Source organism: Mauremys reevesii, linkage group 10 (genome assembly GCF_016161935.1).
Source record: "Mauremys reevesii isolate NIE-2019 linkage group 10, ASM1616193v1, whole genome shotgun sequence".
Classification (NCBI taxonomy): domain Eukaryota; kingdom Metazoa; phylum Chordata; order Testudines; family Geoemydidae; genus Mauremys; species Mauremys reevesii.
In genome coordinates, this window is record NC_052632.1 from 56439445 (window position 1) to 56467237 (window position 27793).

The 27793-nt window shown below is 43.9% G+C and overlaps 2 protein-coding genes across 3 annotated transcripts in view; one reads left to right on the forward strand and one right to left on the reverse strand.

Annotated features, from left to right (window-relative positions):
- LOC120373447 (ectonucleotide pyrophosphatase/phosphodiesterase family member 7-like) overlaps positions 1 to 19271 on the reverse strand; it is a 44749-nt gene extending 25478 nt beyond the window's left edge. The window contains exon 1 of the mRNA XM_039491850.1: positions 19016 to 19271. Coding sequence (XP_039347784.1) covers positions 19016 to 19271 — 256 coding nt within the window. The remainder of the gene's footprint in view (positions 1 to 19015) is intronic.
- RBFOX1 (RNA binding fox-1 homolog 1) overlaps positions 1 to 27793 on the forward strand; it is a 2636561-nt gene that overhangs the window by 38589 nt on the left and 2570179 nt on the right. The window lies entirely within an intron of this gene.

A 27793-nucleotide genomic window follows, 5' to 3' on the forward strand; every position in this document is an offset into this window, starting at 1 on the left:
ACATTTTATTCCTCTCAACTTATTGTTGCAACAAACGTTAATACTTTCTCAGTGCATAAGGGCTTAAGTACATTCAGAGTTAGATTTGTGTCCAAACTTCTGATACATTCTGCCCTAAATCACACCACTTAACTTCAGTGGTTTTAAATCAGGGCAGAATTTGGCTCATAACCTTTCATTAACACCCAATTCTTTGAATGCTCCTTTCATGATAAAAAGCAACAAAGAGTCCTGTGGCACCTTATAGACTAACAGATGTATTGGAGCATAAGCTTTCATGGGTGAATACCCACTTTGTCAGACGCATGCTGCTTTTTACAGATCCAGACTAACACGGCTACCCCTCTGATCCTTTCTTGATGTGGCAAGTAAAGCAGATTGGTGAAGGTGGCCTCTCTGTCATGCTGTGGAGTATTTATAAAACATCAAGGTGATTCACAAGCTCAGGTGCCCAAGTTTGGCTGTCACCCTAATTGCCCGTCAAACAGAAATGTTAACGATAAATGCTAATGAGTATTTACAGTGAGGTGAGTTGTGACAAGGCTGTTTGCTCTAAACATATTTAGATAAATATTCATGTTTCCAAATTAAATGTATTCCAGCCCTTTAAAAAAATGTGAGGCCTTTGCAAAAGATTCAGAGTTCCTATGGCCAGTGACGCCCATTCAGATCATCTTGTCCAGCAGTTCTCAAACTTCGTTGCACTGAGACCCCCATTCAGACAACAAAGATTACTACATGACCCCAAGAGGAGGACTGAAGCCTGAGCCTGCCACAGCCCCGCTGCCCTGGGCAGGGCGGTGGGGGAGAAGCCAAAGCCTGAGGACTTGCATCCTAGAAGGGGGGGAGGGGGGCTATAACCTGAGCCCCACTGCCCAGGCCTGAAGCCTTCGGGCTTCAGCTTCAGTCCCAGACAGTGCGGCTCTAGCTTCAGCTTCAGCCTTGGGTGGCGGGGCTCAGGCTTTGGCTTCAGCCCTGGGCCTGAGCAAGTCGAATGCCAGCCCTGGTGACCCTATTAAAAAAGGTTGCAACCCACTTTGGGGTCCTGACCCAGTCTGAGAATTGCTGATCTAGTCTGGCCTTCTGCGTAACACAGGGCAGAGAATTTAATCTATGAATTCTTGCCTTTAGCCCATAATTTCTAGCTGAGCTAGATCATGTATTTTAGAAGAAGACACAACATTGCTTTTGAGGCTACAAGTCACACAGTTGAGGTTATGAAACAGTTATCAACATTGTAATCTGGCAGCTGGGCCAGCTCAACTCTCCCCTGCTGGATGCTTTGAAATGAGGCCCCAGCTCTTCCAGGCTAGCCTGGTGTTAACATTCTAAGAAATATTGAGAAGGGAGTTGCTACTGCCTCTCAGCAGTGCCCATTCTGTATTAGTGAGGCCCATAGCAATGGAGAACTAAGCCTGAAGCCTTTATTCCACTATGTTTACCTAGAACCTGTTGAGACTCCCTGGAGTTGTTTGTAAGGCTCCTGCAGTGGCGGGTGAGGGAAGTGAGAGCTTACATAGGAGAAGCCCCATAACTCTTGCCAAATTCCAACTTGGGAGACTGGATTTTGTATGACTATAACTGTATCAGTTGTGTAGCTCCAGCATGGAGTTAGCTGCTCTATGATGAAGTCTGAAGTTGAGGAGCTTATGGTCTAAACAAGAAGAAAGGAACAAAGAAGAGGCAGTGAAAATGCAGTGTGAATGAATACCGTAGTGACCCTTGGTTGGGTTGTTGGCAAGGATTGAAGTTGGAACCTCTAGCATAGATCTTCACCCTCTAAGCAAAAGGACTTGAATTCATTAGCTGGAAGCAAGGACTGGGACCTGGCCTCTGTGGGTCAGCCACAGTGAGAAACAGACATAATTGGGCAGTGTGTTACAGGATTAAAAGTGAGCATTTATCATTCACACTGCAGGATTTTTTTTGCTTATTATGGTTTTTCTTTGGGTGTTGCATTTATTCTATCTGAGTCCCCAGTGCAGTGTCAGTGGGATATGGTTGTGACCGCTATGGCAGCTTTCTGTATGAAGTTTATGTATTACTGTCTGCCAGGATGTATATGTAATTCCATGGGGGAGGGTGACCACAGCCCTCCAGGAACTAAGAACAGTGAGGGGGTGATTAGGCTAATTTACTCAGATTATAACTCTCCAGAGAGAGATACCTCCCCCCCCGGCCCCGGGAGACCTGCATATACTGGTTCCAATTGGATTCTTCAGAGAACAACAGAGAAAGGACTTTTGGATAAACAGTTTAAACTGATTCCGGGCCTTTCTTCTGATCCACCAAATAGACAGGACCTTCTCTCCCATGGTAGCTGAATACCTGTGGAGGAGTTGGAAGGACTTGACCTACTGGGGCCCCATAAGACTGATGGGTGACCTCTGCTGAGATTTTAGCTTGCATATAGGCACTTCTATTGTTTTTTAAGTTTGTCTGTAATGCTTTCACTTTAAGAATAAGTGTGCTTGGTTAGAGCTGTGTGGTAATTCCTAACAGCTGGCAGTTATGTTGATATAGCCTCCAAGGAGAGCACAAAGCAGGTCTGCTGAGGTAGTCTGACTTGCTGGTGAATTCACAGTATAGCCAGGGAACTGTGCAGCTTGAAAATACCTTGGTCGGGGGGAGATAGATGCATGTTTCTGCCCAAGAGAGGTGACTGCTGGGGAGCCAGAAACCTGACAGTGGGTGCCCTTGCTGGACCACAAGGGGTAAATACAGGTGCAGTTCCCTTGAACTGTGACAATGGTGTTTTTCTTCATTCTTTATTCTAACCTGTTTTGTAGTGTTGCTGTGTGCAGATAAACAGTTGCTGTGCTTCACCCCAGGGGTTGCATATTTCAGTGAGGGGCAAAGTGATTCCTATGCCCCCTATGTATTGCTCTCACATGATCTGTTAAATTCATAAAAACTCGTTGGTTTGCAAGGTGTTGTGTTAACAATGACCTTACATGTATATACAGTAAGCCTAAATTGCTTTTATTCTTGCATGAACAAGATCTGTCAACAGAACTGTGGAGCACTTGCATCCCATCCTAACTGACTGGGTGTAGATATTGGGATAAGAGAAAATAGGGCAAAGCATAAGCTGCAGCACTTAATGGGAAAGGTGGCTCAAGGAACAAGCTAGGTGAACTAGAAATCAGTGACAAGCCATTTAACGCTTCCAATTGCATCTGGGTATCCTGAGTTTAGGTAACAGGGAGTTTGCTGTTCCACTGTCTCAGAACTGTCAGGCTGTAATATTTTTGAGGTTTTTTTTATAGATTTGTTTGCTGTCTTGAAAATATATGGTGGGCATCTATATCTGTGGTTAATTATATCAGACATCTGCCACATCGTATTTGCTTATATAATGCTGCACTTCAACAGAGATCAGGAAACAGGTCTGTTCCTGCCTAGCTATTCTGGTAAGAGGAAAAAAATGCTCTAATTTTCCATCTTGTATGTGGAAATTTGTCATCCTAGAGATGGGCCACTTTGGATGGAGGGCCTGATCCTGTGAGGTGTTGAGGGCCTCCTGTGTTGCTGGGAGGGCTCCATTCCCATAGATCTCAGTGCCATCTTACAGGATGTGCTCAGCAGCTTGCAGGATGGGGCTCTGAGTTTCTGAAATACTCATTACAAGGTGAAGATCTGGCCTAGACTTTCCAAAAAAGAGTAAGATATGAAAGACAGGAGAAAACTCTTCTTCCCCCCCCGCCCAAGGCTTCCATTGACATTGTCTTGTTTAGAAGACAGTCCTATTAAAAGGACAATAGGCAGTGCGTTGTGCAGCAATTAACTCGGATGATGGATTTATTTAGGACCAGATTCAGTTGGACTATTCCTGGATTAAGGGATTACTCAGTGTGAGTAAGGGTGGTAGAATGTGGTTCTTATTGTGGCAATGTAAATGAGAATTAGTCCCTCCATCATTAAACTGATACTGTTGTGTTGCAGTGAGACATCAAGAGATGCAAGTCAGACCAGTAGAACCCACTAAACCCTAAATCTATGATAAATGAGGATATTCTGAACATCTGAGCCAGCATTCAATTCCAACATCCATTCAGTGACAAAGAAACAGTTTTATATCTTCTTTCAAGCATCTGTTTCCTTCATCCTTTCAACTTCCAGCAATGCAATGAACTAGAAGGCTCAAAATATACAGATGATAGGCTAATTCTTTGGAGAGAGTGCAGTCCAAGTGGCATGGCAAAAGGATCTCACATCAAAGTACTGTAAACATGTTCTTGAGAATCCAATCATTGAAAGTGCAGACAAATCATAAAATATTAACAGCTCAAGATAAAAGAGCACAACTGCCTCCCAAACAAATAATGTGCTATACAAAATCTATATACCTGGGCCCAAAATCTCTGACTCCAGACTCAATCCAAATGAAATGGGGAAAGCACAAAAGGAAAAGCTAGCCACAGCTACTGCTGTGGATCCAGGGGCTTCCAGGCTATGGTACATCAAACTCAAGTCTGAGCTGCTGTTCCATCTCTGTTGCTTCTCCTTTTATTGGGCCCAGAGTGATTGGGGAACTGTCTATCAGCTCATCCCTCCCAAAGAACAACATTGTATCCCTGTGGTCTAGTGGGTTAATGGACAAGGTAGATGTCAAGAAGTTACTTTAGCACTTCTTTAGGGTACATCTACATTTCAAACACTATAGCGGTGCAGCTGCAGTGTTTAATGTAGACACTACCTATGTTGATTGTCATAGGGAATCCACTTCCCTGAGAGGCGGGAGCTAGGTTGACAGGAGAATTCTTCCATAGATCTAGTGCTGGCTATACTGGGGCCTAGGTCCATATAGCTACATCCGTTGGGGTGAGGATTCTTTATACCCCAGAGAGTTGTAGCTATACTGATGTAAGTAAAGTCCTATTGTAGACCAGGCCTTACTGTGATGCAGCTACTTGGAATAAGTGAATAGCACATCAGCAAAATTCTCAGTCTATATTAAACTGAGAGGCATCATGAACAGCAATGAGAATGGTGGAGTAGTATAATGATACACAATGGCCTTAGGAATGCTAGCAGGAAAGAATCAAAGGACATTCAGTTTGGGAAGAATACAGCCTAATGCAGCTGTAGAAAAATACTCCAAAACAAAGAGCTCAATGGGAGGAGGAAACGCAAGTCAGTAATGCTAAAGCAGATCTAGACAGAAGAGTACGTATGAGTTTGCAATGTGATTAGGCCAAGCTGCCAGTCACCTTAGAGCCTGATTTTATGAGCGGCTCCTGCAAGGTGCTGAGTGCTCTCTAATCCCAGTGAAGATAACAAGAGTTCAGGGCATTCGGAACCTGACAAGATGAAGCTCTCCCTGGGTGTCTTGTTAGAGGCTGTGTCCACACCAGCAAATGTAGTGTCTGCTCTTCAGTACCGATGTAAGACTAGACAGAGCTTGGGCATTTACAGCATTGTGTCCTGGCAGGACTATGTAACAGGACAGTAGAAACACCTGTGTCTGATCTACACTTGTGCTGGCATTGTTGCTGGTCCCAGTGCAGCTGCATCAGTTCTGAAAGCAGGCACTAAGGTCTGAGTTCTGCAAGCTGCCTTCAGTGGGGCTCTGCACAGGCAGAGAGGCTGACATGTGCTAGTGTGAGGATGCACAGAATGAAGCCCTCAGCTAGGAGCCCAAACAACAGATGAGAATGAAAATGTACATCTAGATAAAGAGCAAGGGAACAATATACTGACTGAAGCCTTCTGGGCTCCCACCTCAAGTACTGTCCTAGAAGGACATGACTATCCCATAAGAGCAGCCCTCTTCTAAAGGAAGCAGAGAATCAATTTCTAAAATAGCCAAGTGCCAAAATGTCTCCTGCCCATAGTTAATCCAGAGTTGGAGAAATGTAAAGATGCTTTGTTATCATAACAGCTGATAGTATCAAATGTCCTTGAAAGAAGTAACCAGGGCCAGCCCTAGGTGTCGTGTTGCCCAAGGCGGAAAACATTTTCAGCCCCCCAACCCAAAAGTCATAAACAACAAAACAATCCCTCCCCCTTTCCAAAATGGGAACTTGGTGCTCCCAAACACGATGAGGTGTTGGTGCGCAGGGTGGCTGCCCTGATCATCCACCCCTAAGAAGGCCTCTCGTAACATTTGCTAAGGATGACTGATTCACAGACAAAGAAGCATGTTTCTCTCTGCCCACTCATCTATCCATCTATCCATCCATCCATCCATCCATCTACTAGATGACTTGGAAGAGTTATCCTTTCAAGTAGATGGGAATAGACAGTCACAACTGAATTCCATCTGGCCATTGGGTATGCTGTTTACATGGACATTTGACAGTCCTTTTGCATAGCCTGCTCTAAAGATTGAGTCACTTTGGTTTCTGGTTCCTATCACTGATATGTTAGCTCTTGTTTTCTGTCCATTCTCCTTTCTTCAATTTGGGTGGTGGTGGTGGGGTTGTGCTGATCAACCACTGTCAGTCATGCTTGGGGTGCCATTAGTGGAAAACAGTATTTGTGCTGAAAGGCTTTAGTTCATTGTTGACCTCGGTGCAATGCAGGGAAATGCAGCCCCATTTAATGCTGTGGGAGAGTAGAACCAAGAGGCCCCAACAGAGATCAGTGACTTGCACAAGGTCACATGGCAGGTCAAGGACAGAGTTGGGAATAAAACTTAGCTCTCCTGGCTCCGAGGCCTCTGTCCTGACCATTAGCTGACCCTGCCTCCTCTCGGGCCCCTCCTCCCCTTCAAATAATGATTGCTTCAAAATATTTGTATCTTTCATGTGGGGGAAGAATCCTGCCTTTTGAGCCAAATAGAGCTAGAGTCAAACTGGTGTGAATGACTGCCCAAGGTGCAGGACAGTGGAGAGCTAAATGTAGCATCTATCAGCCTGGCTTCATATGGGGAAGCCTCAGACTAGTGCAGGAAAGGTGTGGGTCGGACAAGAACAATGGGGAAGATGGGGGAGAAAGTTACATGGCTCTGGACTGTCCCCAAAGCACGTGTGTGCCTGTAGCTATGGAAAATGCAGTGGATGGCTCCATAAGGTTGCTCCCCTTCTCTCCTTGCTCCCACAGTGTCCATGGAACGCAGCCAGCCACTGGAGTAGCCTTACACGAGTAGGGCTGAAGGGTCAGGGAGGAGCCCATAAGCCACACTCATTGAACTGTGCTAAGCTGCAGGACCATAGGCAACCAGCCTCATGCAACCACCAGTGAAAAGCCCCAACCAAAACAAGGGAAGTAAGGACCAGGGAGTCACAAAGCAAGATGGCAAAAAAAGAGCCAAATGAAGGAAGAAGGGAGAGGAGAAAAAGCTGAGAAGAAGGTGGTGAAAGAATCAGTCAGAAAAGGAGAGATGGGAGAAAACAGTCAAGAAAAGAGATGGTGGTGGTTGTGTTGGGGTAAGGAGCAAGATGATATGAGGGGCTACACTAATCCATGGCAAAGGTAGATCTTTTCTGGTGAAGCCGCCCAGGTCTCAGCGGTTTCTAGATTCTAAAAGAAGCATAAAGCTCCTTGTTTTAGTTCTGGGAACTTGTGTGAACCCTGAACAGCTTTTGCATGTTCTAAAAGGGCACTGGCATGCCTTTGTTCCTCCTTAGTGAATTGAGATGTAGCATAGTGATGATGGATCACCAGCAGCTTGAGGAGATGCATATCTGGTTGAGTGGTTCTTTGAAAATGTCCCGGTGTTGGGACTTGGTGACTGATTGCTTGTCATCGGCCATTTGCTTCCTCTTGGTTTGTGCTCTCCTACTGTAAAAAGTGTAAAGGCTGCCCTGCTTGCTTGCTTTTTGGTGGCTTGAGTCACACATTTCTAGGTTTCTAAAGAAGGGAGCAATGCATTATTTTCAGGGTTGAACCTGATACGGACCTTCACTCAGGGACCAGCATTTCTGCACATAGGCTCCTTTCAAACCCATTGCCAAATCCTGTATGTTTCTGTTTTGTTTTGCACACAGCTATGATGGTGGTGTTGGTAGTACTTACCTGCTAGTTACTATCACTGGTGCTAGACAATGAATCTGTTTAGATATGCACTTAATAAGCCACCTCTTTCTACTTACAACCCTGCTCCTTCCAAATCTCATTCTCTGGCTGGGCACGCTCTAGGCTTTTAGCTATTATGCCAGCTGCATAGCCAGCAGTGACTGTGTGTGTGTGCCCTGATGTAAATGCTGCTGCTTGGCCTGTCCTGCTCTACAGAGTTTAACTTGTTCTGCCTAAAGATGTTTTCAGGGACCCATGAATGCATGTAATTGCTCATGTGGTTCTTAGATTTTCAGACTGGGCTCTATGGATCCCTTCTCTCTTCAGAATAAAGATTATTATTATTATTATTATTTTAAATCAGTTGTTGCTCTAGGACTTCATTGCTTCACTACTAGTTCCACTTGAATATGGGATATATTATGGAGAGGGAATGACCAGTATTCCTTTGTTCTTCCTTGTGTCAGCGATAGCACATTTTTCATTATAGTCTTCACTTGGCATTTTTTTGATCTTCATTTAATTTCAGGGATTTTTCAGTTGCAATGAGCTGCTCCTGCAGGAGTGTGCTATTTGAGTGTTTTTTACAGCCCCGCCTAACTAGGATTCTAAAAACCATCTCCTGTGGCTTTAATTGGATTTGCCAGGAGTAGCGTAAAGTTCCCTTGGTGGTGGTATCTGCTGCAGCTACTTGAGTTTTTGTCTTCACTTTGATTTTTTTTTATTTGAGGCCCCTCTGCCCTACACAGTGTTTGTGTGCTATCAGATGGTCATTCTGGTACGAGGAAGCATTGTCTTCTCCTCTGTGCTAGCCTTCCTGCTGGTCTACACTGGCTGAGCTCAGAGCTAGTTGTCTGCTAGCTGATATTTGCTCCGTGTTGGAAGAAGTCATTTTGGACAACTTCCAACCCATTTAAACACAGTGGGTTCAAAAATCGGCCAGGGAGTGGAACTTAAAGGTGTGAGCTGTGGTTAAATTGACCAAACTTAGTGAGGGAACACCAGTGAAATGGGAACTGGAGACTATCAGTTACATTCATGACCACATTTAAAGTGCTTAGGACCCAATCCAAAGTCCACTGCAGTCAGGGTGAGTCTTTCAATTAATTTCCAGGGGCTTTAGATCAGGCCTTTAGATAGCAAAAGTGACGGGGGCTTTGTAGTTTATCTATCTGTCTACTAATCTAGGGTGAGCAAGAAGAATCTGTCAGCCAAGCAGAAATGGGCCACAGCTGCCACAATTGGATTAAGGTGTGGATCAAAGTTTTTGGAAAGCCTGAGAGTTTTCAAATTTGGGTTTCTGGTTTGTGCCCAATTACGGGCCCAGCCATGCAGTCTTCATGGACCCAAATCTCTGATTAACTTCAGTGGGAGATGTGGATGCCCATAAACTACACTGGAACAAAAACAAAAAAAAGGGTGGAGGTAAAGGTGCAGATTCCCAAGGATGATTCCTCAGTAGGGGGCAGATGACCCTACAGTTGCCTCCTGCAGGGTTCCTGCACCTTTCTTTGAGGCACCTGGTGCTGCCCACTGTCTGAGTCAGGATACTGAACTAGGTGGGCCATCGGTCTGAGGCTGACTATCAATACCTCTGTTCCCAAGTTTCTCATAATGTAATGGGAACTAAATGGGCCCAAATCTTTTCTGGTGTAATTATGCTTGATTCCTTTATTCTTTTATCCTCAGTTTTGTAGGATTTAAAAGTTTCTCTTTGAACATTCGAACTAACTCACTCAAGGAAAAAGTTCTTCAACCTTGGTACAACAATAGAAAGCATTTTTCCAGCACCAACTCTATTGATTGTTCTTATTTCTAAACCTTTTCTCGAAAAGAACTGTATGGCAATGTTCAGGTCTGTTAGATGGCGTTATGCTGTTTGCAGTGGCTAGCTCGCTACAGTACAAAGCTATTTAATGTTAAAGTACCTTTCACCCAACTATCGCGCAATCCACAACTGTTATTACTATTAATAATCGGTACAATCATAGAATCTAGGAGCCCTAGGACTCCTACAGGACCCCATTGAACTAGGCATTGTACAAACACAGGAAAAAGACAGCCCAGGCCCAAATGAGCTTACAAGCTAAGTTTAAGAAAAGACACAACAGGTGGATACAGACAGATGGGGGAGTGAAAGAAACCACTGAGACAATATTGTTTAAATACACAGCACAGACACAGGGTCAGGGGGAAAGGCTAGAACACACAAGCAGAGTGAACAGTGTGATGGTGGCAAATGTCATATGAGTTACATGGGCTTTTTTGTGCAGATGGCTTACTTAGGAGGAGATCAGCTAAAGGGGAAGGGAAGGCGGGTGATGGGGAGGAGTGAAATTGAGGTGAAAACTGGGAGATAAATGAAGGGAGAGCAAACCACCAATCAGTGCAGGGCTGAGAAATTCGGAGAACATTGTAGTTTGCACTGGACTGTCCGGTCATGGTACAGCCATGGGGATGCTATGGTGCAAAGGTTTGCAGTAAATATGGTGTATCCTGACTTTAGTAAGGCTTATGGTACTGTCTCGCATGACCTTCTCATAAACAAACTATGGAAGTAAAACCTAGATGGAGCTACTATAAGGTGGATGCGTAACTGTTTGGAAAACTGTTCCCAGAGAGTAGTTATCAGTGGTTCACAGTGCAGCTGGACAGGCATAATGAGTGGAGTTCTGCAGGGATCGGTTCTGGGTCTGGGTCTGTTCAATATCTTCATCAATGATGTAGATAATGGCATAGAGAGTACATTTTGTTTGCAGATGATACCAAACTGGGAGGGTTGCAAGTGCTTTGGAGGATAGGATTATAATTCAAAATGATCTGGACAAACTTGAGAAATGGTCTGAAGTAAATGGGATAAAATTCAACAAGGACAAATGCAAAGTATTCCACTTAGGAAGGAACAATCAATGGCACATACACAAAATGAGAAATGACTACCTAAGGAGTACTGCAGGAAGGGAGCTGGGGGTCATAGTGGATCACAAGCTAAATATGAGTCAATAGTGTAACACTGTTGCAAAAAAAAGCAAACATCATTCTGGGATGTTGTGGTGGGGTGGCTGCCCCACACCAGCAGAAGAAGGGTTAAAGCAGCTTTGGAGAGGCTGCACAGAACCCTGCCAATCAGGAAAGGGCTCATTGGGAGAGCCAATCAAGGGAAGGCTTGCTTGAGCAGCCCCTATATAAAGGGCTGCTCAGCAGAGCAAAGGCAGTCTCTCCCTGGAGGGCAAGGGGGAAGGACCGTCTGCTGAAGTGCACCAGAGATACTGCACTGCACTGCACTGCACTGCACTGCACTGCACTGCACTGCACTGCACTGCACTGCACTGCTAGGGTAGTGGACAAATAGGGGAACTCTTGGCTGACCATGGCCAGACTGAGGACCTGAAGCAAGGGCAGGGAAGGTGCTAGGACTATGGGAGAAGTGGCCAAGGGAAAGTAGGCAGCAGGAATAGGAGGAGGGGCAGCAAGTGGCTGCCAGCTATAGGGTCCCTGGGCTGGAACCCAGAGTAGTGGGCAGGCCTGGGTCATCCCCCCTCACCCCTACTTGCGAATGAAGAGAGTGGCCTAAATCCAGACTGCAGTAGACTAGAGTCTGCAGTTGGCCACTGAGGCAAATGCAAGGACTGAGGACCACCTGTCCCCCAAAGTCGGGAGACAGTGGGCTGAGGCACAGCCAGAGGGCCATGTTCCAAAGAGGATGCCATGGTCCAGGAGCGATGCAGGTACAGATGGTGGAGAAAGTGGAAGTAATGGTGAGTGTGACATTGCTAGTAAAAGGCATCCTGGTGGGCCAACAGAGCTAATTCCTAGCACGACCAGCAGGAGGCACCACGGCAGTGAGTCGGCACCGCTACGGATGTATTAGCAAGAGTGTTGAAAGCAAGACACAAGAAGTAATTCTTCTGTTGTACTCCGTGCTGATTAGGCCTCAGCTGGAGTATTGTGTCCAGTTTATGGCGCCACATTTCAGGAAAGATGTGGACAAATTGGAGAAAGTCTAGAGAAGAGCAACAAAAGTGATTAAAGGTCTGGAAAACATGACCTATGAGGGAAGATTGAAAAAATTGGGTTTGTTTAGTCTGGAGAAGAGAAAACTGAGAGGGGACATAACAGTTTTCAAGTACATAAATGGTTGTTACAAGGAGGAGGGAGAAAAATTGTTCTTAAACTCTGAGGATAGGACAAGAAGCAATGGGCTTAACTTGCAGCAAGGGCAGTGTAAGTTGGATATTAGGAAAAACTTCATAACTGTCAGAGTGGTTAAGCACTGGAACAAACAGCCTAGGGAGGCTGTGGAATCTCCATCATTGGAGATTTTTAAGAGCAGGTTAGACAAACACCTGTCAGGAATGGTTTAGATAATACTTAGTCCTGTCATGAGTGCAGGGGACTGGACTAGATGACCTCTCAAGGTCCCTTCCATTCCTGAGATACATGGGGACAGCATGGAAGGCTGGGTATGAAAGGCTGTAATTTAGGTGATAGGAGGGGTCTGAGTTTAAGTCTACTGAAGTCAGATTATGAAACTTTTCTCTTCACTTGGCATCTAGAAATGGGTGAGCAGATCCAGTCAGTTGGCTGTAACATGGAACAAGAAAAAGATACCTGCCTTTCAGTAGCAGTCTTTGGCTATTCCCCTCCCTGCCACACACACCTTCCCTTCTAGATTACAATTTTCAGACACTCATTGCCACAGTAGCAGAGCTACCGGGAATGACACCTGAACCTAGCAGGTGAAGCAGCAGGGAGCGCAGGCAAAGGCAGGAAGTGGGCATTTTGCACCTGTCTACTTAAAAAAACAAACAAGCTCCCACTTGGAGATCCATGCATAATTTATGGAGACATATGGAGGTATCTGAAAGCTTCAAGAATTTAATCTTGTGCTGCAGAGATGCAGGGCTTCATGTAAACAGGGCCGGCTCAGGCACCAGCCCAGCAAGCAGGTGCTTGAGGCGGCCAATAGAAAGGGATGGCAGGTCCAGCTCTTTGGCGGCAATTTGGTGATGGGGTCCCTCACTCCCTCTCAGAGGGAAGGACCTTCCGTCAAATTGCCGCCGAAGAATAAAAAGCCGGTCGCAGCTTTCCCCCCCCCCCTCACCACTTGGGGCGGCAAAAATGCTGGAGCCGGCCCTGGATGTAAAAAAGGGCTGAGCAGAAGAGGGAGAGCAAGAGAACCTAAACCTGTAATAATAAGAGTGATGCTACCTCACTATTCCTGCCTTGAAGCAGGAGAGGATTACTGAAGAGAGGAAGAGATGAGTGTCCTGTTAATACAATGGGATCACACATAAACTCATGTCTGCCTCAGATATGTACATTCTCCTCCCACTCTCTGCCATTTTATACTTGTGCCCTTGAGAATAGGGGAGGGAGCATGAAACACATTCCACAGTGGGGAAAGTCATGCTTAGCTCTGAACCCTCTTTCTTTCCACCCCCCACAAGCACTTGGGATCAACAGCCTTGCATACTGTGCAAAGATAGAAATAATCCTACAACGAGACTCTGAAGGGAGTCTTGCAAGCAGCTGCAGATCCTGCCTGGGATGGCTTGCTAATCAGCCACTAGATGCAGCACTTGTTCTGCCTACGCCGCCCAGTGTGTGCATTCTGTGGAAACAGAAAATCTGAAACTGAGAGGCAGGGGTGGGGGAAGTGTTTCTTAGAGGAAACAAAAATCCCTTCACACTTATTTTTTGCTGTAGTCTGCCTTATATATAATAACGTTCCCCTCTTCACCTGTCTACTTTCTTGTCTATTCAGCTCAGTCTTGAAAGATATAATTGACAAAATTATAATATCAGGCATGATACTTTTGATAGCTTTTGTCCAAAACTCTGCTGTAATAGCTTCTTATTTCCAGTTGATTCATTGGGGGAGAAAATGTATGCTACTCCATTAGAACTTTCCATTCACACACCATTTACTAGACAGGATTTTCTTAGCATCACAGCATAACTTATCCTTACTGCTATTCAATCATTTTGTAATAAAAACTGAGATTGAAAAAAATGTTCATTGTCATTACTGGTGATGGACCAGTAACTACTTCTCCATGGGGGGGCGATGGGGGAAAGATCAAGGATATATTATACTTAAAATAAGGCTGACCTGCAGAGAATTGTTTTGCAGTCAGGAGAAGTCTGAATGGAATTCATATAGTAGAGGAGAGTGTCAGATAATACAGTGGTCTTGGATCTGTAATCTGTTCCTTTGAATTGGTTTCCTCTTCATTTAAGGAAATAAATACTTACCGTACTAATGTCCTAGGGAATATCCCTCCAGATTCCTGACTGGGTCTTTGGAACAACTGAAGAAGAGACTCCCTTCTTCAGGGCAGAAGCCAACCTCTAATGGATGGGGTTCAGTGAGGAAAAATTTCCTTAGGCATAGGTTATCCCATAAATGTAGTTTTCAGGGTTTCTTCCACCTTCCTCTTAAGCTGTTGGTCCAGCTCTACTTGAATCTGATGGGACTTGGCTACAAGTGTCTCCAACACTGCTCCCTTCACTGTTCCTCCTTGCCCCACAGTCCTCCATTCCCTCCACATACCCTTTCCCGTCCCATCAGCACCATCCTGGCTCCCTAGCCCATCTGACTCCTTTGGGACTGGAGAGTATGGCCTCTGGTAGTGAGATACCCTGAGCAGGAATGACTCTGGTGGAGCAGTAGGATTCAAACTCCCAGCAGTGGGACTGGGGTTGATTTGAAGGGGAGTGGTAGCTGTAGTGGTGCTGCCACTGCGCAGGGAGGTGGGAGCACCCTGGGGCTGGTGGCAGGTTGAGCCAGCTGCTGGGCTGGTGTGGGTATCCCACCTCCCTTTTGTGTCTCTGCATGGGATGGCAGTGATAGCCCCCCAGGCTGGCCCACACTGTTCTGACCCTTGGGCTCTGATGGCTGGGTACCAGATGCCCTGGGAGAGGTGGAGAAGCTGCTTGGCCTTATCCCAAAGAAGGGGTGTCTGAGTGAACCACTGCCGGCCTCCTGGTCCCTGAGGAAGGGTTGGCTTCCCCAGTGAGTGGGGCCCAGCTCATCAGCTCCTGTGGGTCCTGAGCTTCCATGTGGGCAAAAAACATCAATTCTCTGGGCATGGATGCCCCCACCTGAGCCTGCAGCCAGTGATCTCCGTGTGTGTACCCATAGCTTCCCAAGCAAAACTAACACTCAACAAGTGTCAGGTTTGGTTGGGGGATGAAAACCGTGCAATACTGGGTCTTGGATCAGGCTTGGATTGGCTGTGGTCTAGTTGATTCAGGTCGGGTTTTAAAATTAGGTCCAAGAAGACCTTTACTAGATACACCATTGCAGTGATAATTTCTATATTCCAATGACTGTCCCCAGTGAATCCATCCCAGATTTTACATTTAGGTTAGTGTTGGCTGGAAAAGGACTTTGGAAATTTAGACAGTTCTGCATGGATCAGATGTGATCCAGGAAACCCAGCTTTCATACCCCGTACTGAATATCAGTTTCTTAGTTAAAGAAGATCCCCAGTAGTGTAGAGCATCACACTTATTACAGAAAATTAGAAATTGAAGTTACTATTTTCTCCATTCTAGAATAAGAAGATTGCACTCATATAGCAAAGATATCGAAGCACTGCACAAACATTGCATTCATCAAGTAACTTGCCACAAGCCAATAACAGTTTTTGCCTGGATGAGGATTTCAGTATTGGGTACAGAGCGGATCAATGGCAGAGCAGGGAATAGGAGCCAGGAAGCCTAAATCTCTTCTGACCAATAGATTGTACTTTGCCACAGGATGAAAATAATTTGTATTAAATATAATTAATTGATCACAAAATAATACTAATTAAATCCATTCCTGGGTGATGTGTTCACTTTGAGGATGCTCTCTTTAATAAATATATTTCTATACTTGTGTAAAGTAATTAAAATCTACTAGGCAGTTTCCAAGCATATCTATTCATTTTAAATAATGCTCAGTAAATAATGAACACAAATAAACTGCATGTAATTTGTTACTGAACTTCAAGCCTGCAATTAAAACTACTTAGTCTTTTTTCTCTTTGAGCCTTTCTGAGCCTTACACCCCAATGAAAATGTAACCAACAGCATTATTCATCACAGTAACTGACACTTCCTTGGGGTGAGGTAACTGATAATCTGAGCCCTTGACCTGTGAAACTCTTTCATCACTTTCACAATCCTCAGCCTCTATAGAAAGTCCCAAATTTAGTCCCACTGAAGTTTGCTTCTAGCTGGACGTTTGCATGCCTGAATATAAGGGGCAGAATCAGCATGTTTGTATGACAACTGCTGGCAGTGTAAACCCCAGCACGGAGAGGCTGTGGTACTACAAAGCAGCCATAACCTCACCTCCCCTGCAGGTGACATAGGATGAGAAGGGGACAAAGCCATGGTGGCCGAGGCTGCCTTTACTTAGTGCATCTCCTTGCAGCATATATTGATAGAACTGGGTTTCCGCCCCACACCCCCATGAACTATATCTGCTCCTCTTTGTGTGGCAGTGTTGCCATCTCTGTGTAAAATCACCCCCCTGAAGAGCAGGGAGCCAGCTTGGTGCAGACAGCTAACACTTCCCTGAGCCATCTTCATTACACCCACTACTATTGGTCAGGCAGCTTGACTCCTGTCTGCAAAGGAATAATTGTTGCTACCCCTGACTGGCTTAAAACCTCGTGGAACATTATATTTTTCAGGGAATACAGAGAACAAGTGCTGCAGGAAACAGCCGTGGTGGCTTCTTACAGTAGGTGACACTTTTCCCTCAGAGCTGATACCAAACCAATGCCCCAGGGTGGTGCTAGGGGGTGCTATGGCTCCTGTAGTGGTCAACTTTCTGAGGAGGTGTTGAGCTGGAGACCTAATCTCTTATGGTCATTAATTTTCCCATGTCACTTTTGCAAGAGTTAAGAGAAGGAACTCTGATGTCTTGGCCAAATTCCAACATGGGTTAATTCTATTCTGGTGTCATAAAACTGCCCTGGCAGTTTAGTTGCATTTGATATCATATTCTTCATTCCCTGTCCTATGAGTTGTGCCTATTAACAGTTTTATTATATATTATTTGTTTAACATCAGTGATGTGCTCAGTGCTGCAAAATCCCTGCCAACGAGGCCTTGACAATCTGGAGCCCACAGTTGCCTCCATTTCACTGCAGAGGTGACAACAGTTCAGTGGTGGGTGAAGAGGTCTCTGCAGGTAACTAGTATATTTGCATGCAGAGGACTTAGGGCTTTGAAAGTGAGACATATGTTAGTTGTGATTATTTGTGTCTCACGAACAGGCTAATTTTGCCTTTTGTAGTAGAAAATAATGACATTATTTTGAGCCTTATCCACAAAGGAATCACTTTGGATTTGCAATATCTGTCTTTATTATCTAACTCATTGGTGAGAACTATTGGTCATTAATAAAAATAAAAAAAACACAATCCTTCACTAGCATCTCTTCTGCACTAAGGCAGATCCCAGCTAAGGTCAATGCACAAGGGTCAGAACTAGCAGAACCTGGTGTAGGATTGGAGCCAAAATATAATCTCCCTTCAATCCCATATTTGTCCCCTCTTTTTATGAGTCTGAAGGTTCACTGTAAGCAAATCAGTTAATTAGTAATTGACCCTACAGAGCGAATTTTATGGTGGTTTACATCAGGAATATCCTCTGGGTAAGGGCACAGTCAATTTCCAGTCACAGATATTCTTCATCACATTAAGGTCAGCCGGGTCATGTTACTGTTTGTTCGTAACATACATAGCAGTGAATTCTGATAAGCTTTCCGTCATCATTATCTTATTGCAGAAATACAAGTAACTTATTCATTTAAAAAAATTGGTAGCTGGGCAAAACTGCAAGGCTTTAGAAACTCTAATGTAATAAAAAGGAAATGTAGATCAACAGGAGCACCAGGCTAAGTATTTGAGGTTTTGGGTGAATTCTTTTCTGTTAAATTTCAGGACAGTTAACTATCTACAACCCTAGACTGCTATGCAAATCTGCAGCCACAGTGAATGAAGATTATTATAAATAACAGTAATGGAGAGTATGTCTAAATCCTCTAAACTGATTAGAAAACCTCAACCTGTGATATTTACACCGCTTTCTAGAAGCTTCAGTTCTCAGTCTTTTCTTCTATTTCTTGGTGCTTGTTAATTTAAAAAGGTACAATTCTGTCCTCCTTTGAGCCCATCCAGTGGTGGCTGAGTTTAATGTGGGTTACATGGCTGTATTACTAAGGGCAGAATTTAGATTTTAAGCAGTTTTGGGTCAGAGACTGCTCTTACTGTGTGCATAAACAATGCAGCCATGCTTAAATCCAGCCTGTAGGTGCAACTAAAATAGAGCTAATAAAAATCACAATTGGGCTTGATGTTTTGATCTTTCTTGCAGTGATATTCTGCCACTCAAAATTATCTTGATCAGTGAGGATAATGCAATAGTCTCTTTTCTACCTCAACAGTACATGAATGCACTTGGATGTTGGTGGAATAGTGGGGCCTTGTTTAAGAGAACTGCAGCATTTAGCTTACTGTGGACATCCTCGGTCAGAAAAGATTTGTGTCCCAGGGACTGAATTAGAAAGAGAGAATGAAAATGAGGGCATTGGTTTGTTCTTACATGGAGATAAAAGTCCTACTTCCCTCAGCTGCCAAGTTTTTAAACCTTAGGAGTGCAAGTGAAATGAACACATAATTAAAATGATGTTTAACTTGTGCTAAAGAATGCTCCAAAAATAAAATTAAAATAAGAAAATCAGCTGATAGATGTTACTAAATTTAGCTGTAGCTTACTCCAGAAGTAAATGCAATTCCTGCACAGTGAAAAATAAGTGAAAATTCCTTAGATTCTGTAGGAATGCCTTCTCTAACAGGCTGTGGGCAGGAGTGGTGCTGGGAGGTGCATTTTTCTAACACAATTAAACATTAAACATATGATTAAAGCCTTGTTCAATTTTTTAAATTAAACCTTACAATGCCTTCAAGCTGTTTATATCTCACCTTCTCACTGCTATGCATAACAGCAGAGAAAAGAACACAGATTGCACAGGCAGAACAGGACCTACCAGTGATAGTTGTGAAATGCGATGGGGAAGTCATGGTCACAAAAGGAGGGGTGATGTACTTGGCCTTCACTCCCTGCTTCACCAGGAGATCCATGTTTGGGGTGTCGACATCCTGGTCGTAATTCCAACGGAATCCATCAAAAGAAACCAGAAGGAGTTTGTTAGATCCCATTTCCTTCTCATTCCTGCCAGCTGGATGGCAGGTGAAAGGCTTCAGGAGGATGAGCAGAAGCAAAAGAGAACTAAGTCTCTTCATGCTGAGATAGATCACAGCACAGAAATCACATGCCCAGTTTTTTGCTTCTGCTTTTCTTCCTTTCTTATCAGTGGTTAAGAGCAAAGTTCAAGCCCGATACACCTGTTCAAAACTGTGTCCTTGATAGCCTATGGATTTATTAAAGTAAAACCATCTGGGCAAAGGTTTTCTGAAGTGATTAGTGATTCTGGAGTGCCTCAGTTCACTGGGTAGCTGACTAATTTTCATAGGATGTGTGTTCAGCACTTCCTGAAAACCAGGCCCTATAGCAGGGTTGGCCACCTCCTAAGCACCCTTCATGGCCTGGGGTGGCCCTGTGGTGTCCTGTGTCAGTTTCCCCTCTGTAGGAACCCAAGGACTCTATGCCAGCCAGGTTCTCTTGCTTACATAATACCCTCCTGGGGCCAGTTTATTACAAAACATAGTGTGAGCACTCTGCAACAGAAGTCTCCAAACATAAGATACCTCTCGGCTTTTGCTCCCCCAAAGGAATACACTCACAAACAGCACAGGCATGTTTTTACAAGCCCTTTGAGAATTTGATCCCTTGTTTTTGCCATTAGATTTGGATTCTCAGATTAACCTTACCTTCCAACAGCTGACTAGACACAGTAATATGTCGAGTGAGTCTTCTGGAGAGGCCAGCTAGGGAGGAAAACCATAGTTCTCAGAAGGTCAATAATTAAAGCTGTGGCTGTTCTAGGAAAGGAAAGAGAAAAAAATTAAACTGCCAGCGATGAATAATGAGAAATCTTTGATGAAATTAGTGATGCAGAACAGATACTTAGTACTTCCTTCTTTCCTCCAGAGTCTAAAGTTTTAACTGAGAATGAGTTGGTGAGGAACAAGTGTGTTGAGAATCTAAGCCCCGCAGAACTAGTCACAAGAATCTGGTTAAGCCGAGAGAGAGTGAGTTAAAGGACTTCAGACATGACAATAAAGATAAAGCAAATGAACAGATCAGCACTTTCTGGATATATGGACAAATTATACCCATGCCATCCCATTATCTACAAGTACCCTTCTTACCACCAGGCTATCTAGATAGTCAACGTGGCAATGAGACTATTTTATCATTGCTATTTACCTATATGTTCTCTTGGACAGCTAATGAGCCTGTATTCTTATTTTAAAAAGGATCCCGATGTGGTGAAGAGAAATGTATTTGAAAAAATATAAAATTCGGGAGACCATGTTTATCAGCTCCCTTTAATAAATTCCCCTGTGTAGACTTTGCACAGGTAGGGAGAGGGGTGGGGGAAGTGTCTGTATGGTAGGAGAAGGGGAATCCAGAAGACTTTGTAAAGAAAATAAGACTAGCAGACAAGAAGTAAACATGCTCTGGAATATTTAATGCAGGTGCAGCAGCCAAACTGCACCAGTAAAAACCTTCTGATGTTCAGAAAACTTAGATAAACATTCAGCTAAAGGACAATTCTTATAAATGATGTTCCCTTTTCTTCTTCAGCTCTCAGTTAAAACAATTTCTCAGGACATTGGCATGGAAACAGAATGTTTATTTTTCAAAAGTTCATCTATTTGTGCTACTGCTACCACCCAAAACCCGTGATTCCACATCATCCTTTCATTTATACCATTGGAACTGCAGTGAGGTCAGACAATGGAGAGTTTGACCTGTTATCTTCTTTTTGTAACAACATGGTCAGTGGAGGAGGAAATGATTCTGATATTACAAATGCAGGATTCTATCTATCTAGGGTCTTATTGCATCCAACATTATGGTCCCTGAGCACTTCTCCAAATTATGAAGTGTGCACATAAATAAAGATTTATTTTTCTCATCTCTCCAGGCTGCAAGGACTTGGTGGACTTGGCTTAATTTGACTTGGAGAAGTGGGGTTTGCATTTTATTCTGAAGGTGCTGAGTTTTGTGTTAGTCATGATCTATCCGGAGAGCTCCGGATTCAGCAACCAATTGCTGTGAAAGCTCTCTCTTCCATTCACAAGCCTTGCTCTTGATGTTTGGCCACTCTGTTGTTTGAGTGGAACGTAGCAATCGAAGGAGGTCATGGTCTTGCAGAGGCAGTTTAATTTACGCCAATCCCATGGAGGGATTTGAAGCTGAGGACCAAACCATTGGGTTTCACCCTTTGTTCCTGTAGACACAGTGAAGATGCCTATGTTAATGAGCAGACAGGTCAAGGGGTTAGGAAAGGAGAAAGGGAAAACTTAGGCTAAAAGTCAGCAAACCTTTCCTGGCTGTGAGATATTTTAGGATGAGGAATAGTTTCCCAAGGGAAATGGTTAGGACCCATCTTCTGAGAGGTTTAAAACCAGAATGGATGAAGCACTACAAGACATACAGTGAGGTATAGTTCTGAACGGTCAGGGTGATGGACTTGAAGCAATAGGCTTTTTCAGTCTAAAAATAAGAGCTCAAGCTCCATAGCTAAATGAGGCCCCATAGTCCTCTCTGGTTTGCAAAGCCTGGAGGGACAAACACACAATACATCTGGTGGAGAAGGTGCCATGGGAAAGTGGAGTGTATACAGGGAGGAAATGCAGCCAAATGGTATCCTTTCCCCATTGCACAGAGCTGAATACACATTCACAGAGGTGAATACTGCGATCAATTCCCTGTGAATATTGGTTTGAATTTTTAAACCAATTGGCTTCAGCTGTGAGGGTGTTCCTCTTCATGTTGCTTTCTTCTAATAGTCTAACTAGCGAGCTGTATGGCAGGAATGCCTGTAGAAGCAGCTCCTTGTCATGAATATTCACAGAAAGCAAAGTCTGGAGTCATAAGCACACAGAGGAAACCTGAGTTTAAGAGTTCTGCTTGTCCAATTAGGGAACAGGAATGCACTTGTTTGTCCAGCAAAAAACAACGAGCCTGAATTTCAACTACTCTTGAACTGCTTGTATATAATTTTCAAAACAAGAATTATTTGTTGTGGTGATTCAACAAATGAATTCAAGAAAATTGACATCTGCTTGTGGGCCAATTGCAAACAACAACAGCTGTAAAATAGTTGGATAAAGTATTCATTACGAATTATTCACCCAACCTTAGTCCCAGCATCTTCTCCACATCAGCTGTGGAGGACTTCAGTTTTACAATGTCTCACAATGAAAGTGGGTGGGGGAATTTGGGAGCAGCTGCTCTAGGAAGCTTGCCTCTGGGAGAGATGGTCACAGTTGGTGCAGCAAATGTGTCTGCATTAAGTCTCCTTCTCTGTCAAACAGGGACATGTTGGCAGAGCATAGATGAAAAGAGTAGTGAGAGCTAATACTGGCCTGGCATGTTGATCAGCCACAATGCCATTAATGGGGAAGGTGCTTGAATGGGATGCGAAAGAGTCCCCTGCAGGAATGGCTGGGGAACCATCGGTTTGTGAGTAATTTTCCCATGTATTCCCAGCCTCTCCTATGCCCTTGCTCCCTACTGTAGTGGTACCAGCCACTGTGTGTGTGTGTGTGTGTGTGTGTGTGTGTGTTTGGGAAGGATGATGCAGCCTTGGAACTGTACTTGAGCAAGGTGGAGATGGGAAACCTAGAGCCAAATGTGAGTAGAAAGACCATTGGTTCATAGCTGCTGTTGAAATGGTCTATTAACCGAAAAACGAGTAGGGTAAGTTGGAGTAAAAAATCATGCAGCCTCAATCTAATGAGCTTCAATTTCCAGTGAATGCATGACATTGGGTGAGAGAAGTTTCATGTCCACTGTATCCAAAAGAGGCCCAGTTCTGCATTCTGAAATCACTTTCAAGTATCTGTCAACATTAGCCCTCCGCCTCAGCTGAAATAGGGCTGTTGATACATCACTGTCAGGCAGAATGCAGAACACACCATGCTTTGTTGACAGAGGTGGCACAAAAGAGTAAAATGAAGCATCACCATGGGTTATGAATGATTCTCTCAATTAAGGGACGGACTCTGTTAGCTAAACCAGAGATGTGTTTGGAATAATATTGCTTGGAAGAAACCTAAGCAGGGTGACACAAACCCAGTTGCAATTTAGGAAGGGTTTCTCCCATGCCTTTTTTCAAGGCCCCTATTTCTAGCCATGATATTCAGCTCATGGCTTTTTGGGGCCCTGCATTATGGCATCCATGGACCTGATTGGAGTTCATGGTGTTCTGGAGTGAGATTCCGTATTGTGCACACAATACTAGGGCAGCACAAAATTCTCAGCCCCGAGGAAGGAGAAGCTATGGTGGCTTTAAGCTACTTTGGAGCCCTCTCGTTCCTAGGCTGCTCCAGCAGTGAGAGAGGCCCTGGTGTAACATAGCCCTGGCCACCTGTCTACATTACAACAGCCTTCTGTGGCTGCACTCTCAGCCACAGCATTGCCTGGAATCTTTTGGAGTATTTATGCTGCAGCTCTGCAGTCAATATGCTCCTCCTGGCCTCAGTCCTGCCACTGATGTGCCCTCTACACCAGGGCTCGTGAGGCGGTCCTTGGGGGTGGGGGCAGCCTTATGGCTGTTTTCCACAGTGCCTGCACTGGGAGAATTTAGGGCTCCTTTACACTGCTCTGGCCACCTTATCCAGTGTACAGGGGCCAGAGCAGAGGTGAAGATCTCACTCCAGGACCCAGAGGAAGTGCTGATCAAAGCTTCCAGAGGTGGGGAGGGACTAAGAGTATGTCCACCTTAGAGCTGGAAGTGTAACTTCCAACTCAGGGAGACATTCTTGTGCCAGCTCTGATCAAGCTAGTGCACTAAAAATAGAAGAGTAGCCATGACAGTGTGAGCAGCAGGAGACACTAGCCACTTGAGAACGGGCCTAGGTTTTCAGACGGGATCGTACGTGGGGTGTCTAGCCTGTCCCGCCACTCATGCTGCTGCCACAATTACACTTATTGTAATTATTTTGAGTTTTTTTAGTGCATTAGCTCCATCAGAGCCAGTGTGGGTTTGTCTTCTTGAACTGAAAATTACACTTCCAGCGCCAGTGTAGACATATCTAAATGATGAGTCAGTGGATGAATGTGATCCACGTTCATGTCCCATCTTTCCAAGCAACCAGGAAGTTGGGGTGCATAGGGGAAAGAAACAGAAGAATGGTAAAGGGAGAAGGAAAGGACAGTATCAAATGGGGTAACAGATAATCCTAAAACAAAAACCTGGCCCAAAGCCTATTGATGTCCATTGACTTCAGTGGCCTTTGTATCAAGCCTTAAATGCAAATATTGCATTACCATTTTTGTCGTGGGTGCTGCATCGCAATAGGGAGATGTTGATGTAACATCACAATTCAAACATGGCAATGCAACATCAAGAGTCTTGCACCGGCATTATTTTGTGGTTCTCTGTAATTTCCTTTGATAGGTCTCCAGCTCTTCAGGGTTGCTTATAGTTTGCATGGAAAATGGAATCATCTTTTAAGTTAGCATTGCCATGTCAAAACACTGAGCATAGATATTATGTATCTCGGTAACTTTTGGTTTAAAAATCCAGTGGCATTTTTTTCTGGCAATTTTCTCCAATATGACAGCAATACTATCGTAAGTTTGGGATGATTGCTATAGAATGCTGCAATGTTTCTAATACGAGTGCTAAACATTAACAAAAAGGTAAAGGGAATCATTTCTGTTTATCTTGAGAAGTTGTCTTGAGCTTCTGCAAATAAAACCCATGTATTTATATCTCAAGTGTTAATGAAGTGCTGAGTCTGAAAATGCAGTAAAAATCGGAGTCATTTTCCTTGACAGTCCAGTGTCTATTTACAACCCATTAATTAAAATATCGATATGCAAATATAAATAATATGGCTATAGATAAAGAAGGGATAGTTATTTATTTAGATTTATAAAAGTGAAACAAGAACAGCCCAACTAGTTCTCTGAGGGCCCTTGACAATTTTTTTAAAGATATACTAAAATACCTGGACTCATCCATAGGTGCTGGAACTAGGGGTGCAGGGGGTGCTGCAGCACCCCCTGACTTGATGTGGTTCCCATTATATACAGGATTTACAGTTTGGTTCAAAGGCTCACAGCACCCCCACTATACAAATTGTTCCAGCACCCCTGTTCCTCCAGATCAACTCAATACAGTAATTATTCTATGTTACATAGGTTCTTGTACTGTGCTCATCACTATAGTACCACCAACAACAACCCCTTAAATTGGGTTTCTTTTCCTGAACATGGGGCTGCCACCAGTGCTGCTGGGGATCAGGCCAGAGCCCTTCTGCTAAGGTGGATCCCCAGCTCCTTGTCTCTAGTTGATTAAAAAATGTTGGCCAAGGTTTTCTGATGCAGCTCGTCACCAGTGGGGGCTGTGAGGAGGGGAGTGGATGTCCTGGATTTGGTTACAGCCCCTTGATACTTAGGTTGGCTTTTTGGAGGCCTTAGTAAACTTTAGAGCAGCCAAAGGCTGCGCTGAGCTCCACCAGCTGTTAATGACCCCCCCAGAGCCATCTGGGGACAGCCGAAGTGCAGTATATTTCATCAGCACTCACTCCTCTCTGCCCACTATATGCCCCCTACACAGGTTTATGAGCCAGTTATGGTGGCTGTCCACCATCAGGCAACTCCCTGCTCCAAAGAACATATAATGTTAGTTAATAAGACACAAGGATGGGTGAAATAAATGGGTGAGGATATGGGAGGAGGACAAGGTGACAGTAACGGCTGCAAGCTGTTTTGGTGTCAACTAGCCATGTATATAATATAGCTCGCCCCAGGTAGATGGAGATCACTATGCTTCAAGTAGATGCCTTAGAAAAATGCTGATAAAAATAAACTTTTAGCAGCAGGTTCACAAGAATCCATAATTTGTTCTCATTATATTTGTGCATGAGAAAGAGTGAGTGTGTGGGCAATATATGCTTAGTTCCTGTTCTCAAGTTAGTGGGACTAGCCTTATAAAGTTTAAAATATAGTTCTGTTGCCTGCTTCCATTCAAGGAGTCTGCTAATTTCCTTAATATTTGTTGAATGAAAGCAGTAAGACAATCTTAACTTAACTTTGAGCACTGCCTGGATTTAAGGGCCCAAATGTCACTTTTCACAGATCATTGATTTATTTCAAAATAGCTGTAGCCACATTAAATCATTAATGAAGAGATTGTAATTTTCCTCTGAAGACACAGAGATATAGCTGGTGGAAAGAAATCTCCCCACAGCCTCACCATCCACAACAACAAATTTGAACAGACTCTAAAGAATGGAATTGTCCAGTTATCTTGGGCTTGCATAACTGAGCTACTCCTTGTAGTCTGAAATGGAAAGGGCTGCATAAGGGGCTTCTTTAAATATCAGCTGAATTTAGAGCAGCAATGGGAGTTAGTTTGAGAAGAATTTCCTAGTTGAGAGCAAAGATTGAACATGCAGGCAAGGTACTTAAGCACGTGCATAACTTTAAGTACATATTCAAATTACAATAGAAGATGAGATGTGAACTATCCCAGTAAGCCACAGGTATTGTGTCTGCAAAATGTGTTTGAAATCTTGATGTATGCAGAAATTAAATTTGCCTCTGGGCAGCTTTGACTCAGCATCTATCCAGCAGATCGCTCTAGGTACCGTTATCCTTGGCAATGTTACAAGAGTTATATTTTGGAATGAATGAATAATTGTTAAACAATTTCTTCAGTGTATTGGAAACATGCTTCATTTATTTTTCTCACCCATTTAGCACAAGTGATTAGAAATGCAACTTTTTTCATTGCTCTCAAAACCCTTATTTGTTGTGCTGCAAGAAAAAAATGAGGGTACATGACACCTTGCAGGATTGGGCCCCAGTTGAGTCCAGCTGTGGTGCTTCCTTCAGAGGAACTGTGGGAAGTTCCCATTAAATGAAGATTTCATTGATCTGCTATCTGGCAACCAAATATTTTGCTTCAGGGAGAAACGAATGTACCGAAATGCTCAAGAGAGACATCACAAAACTTGAAAATCTTCAGACAAAGCAAAGCTGCTTTAAGAGGTTGACTTCTCAGCTTTGTAACTTACTGTGTTAACCATGGGATATGAGAGGCAGAAATGTGATTATTCAAGGAAACTGGTGGTAAATAACTCTTTGGAGAGCAATGGCCAACTCTCTGGATAGCTGATAGCTTCAATTCAGTGAGACTCAAAGGAGACTGTTGCTATAAAATGATGTACCAAGGGTCAGACAAAAACAAATCTCTAAGCTGGCAGAAGTGTGTGCTTGCAGGCTTATGTGGAAATAGAGGACTTAGACTATCCCAATCATTTTGGGACAAGTTATACAGGACTAATGGAACCCCCTTGCAGTTCCCTTTGGATTTGTGTTGTGACATCTAATCTGGGGAGCCCAGCACTTTAGAAACAAAAATCTCACTGAAGCAACTAGGTCAGTGATTTGCTGCATAGTAGAGGAGAAATTTAACTACCCCAGCAATCAGTATTAGTGGGAGAGAAGCTGCAACAACTGACTCAAGTAAGGAACCAAAAAGCAAGGAAAATATCTAGAAACATGAGGAAACATTTAGAAACTCCTCAGCTGGTGTAAATTGCCATAGGTCCATTGACATCAATGACCAGATACCTTAGTGATTTTCAGAGTAGAACCACACTTTGAATAAAGA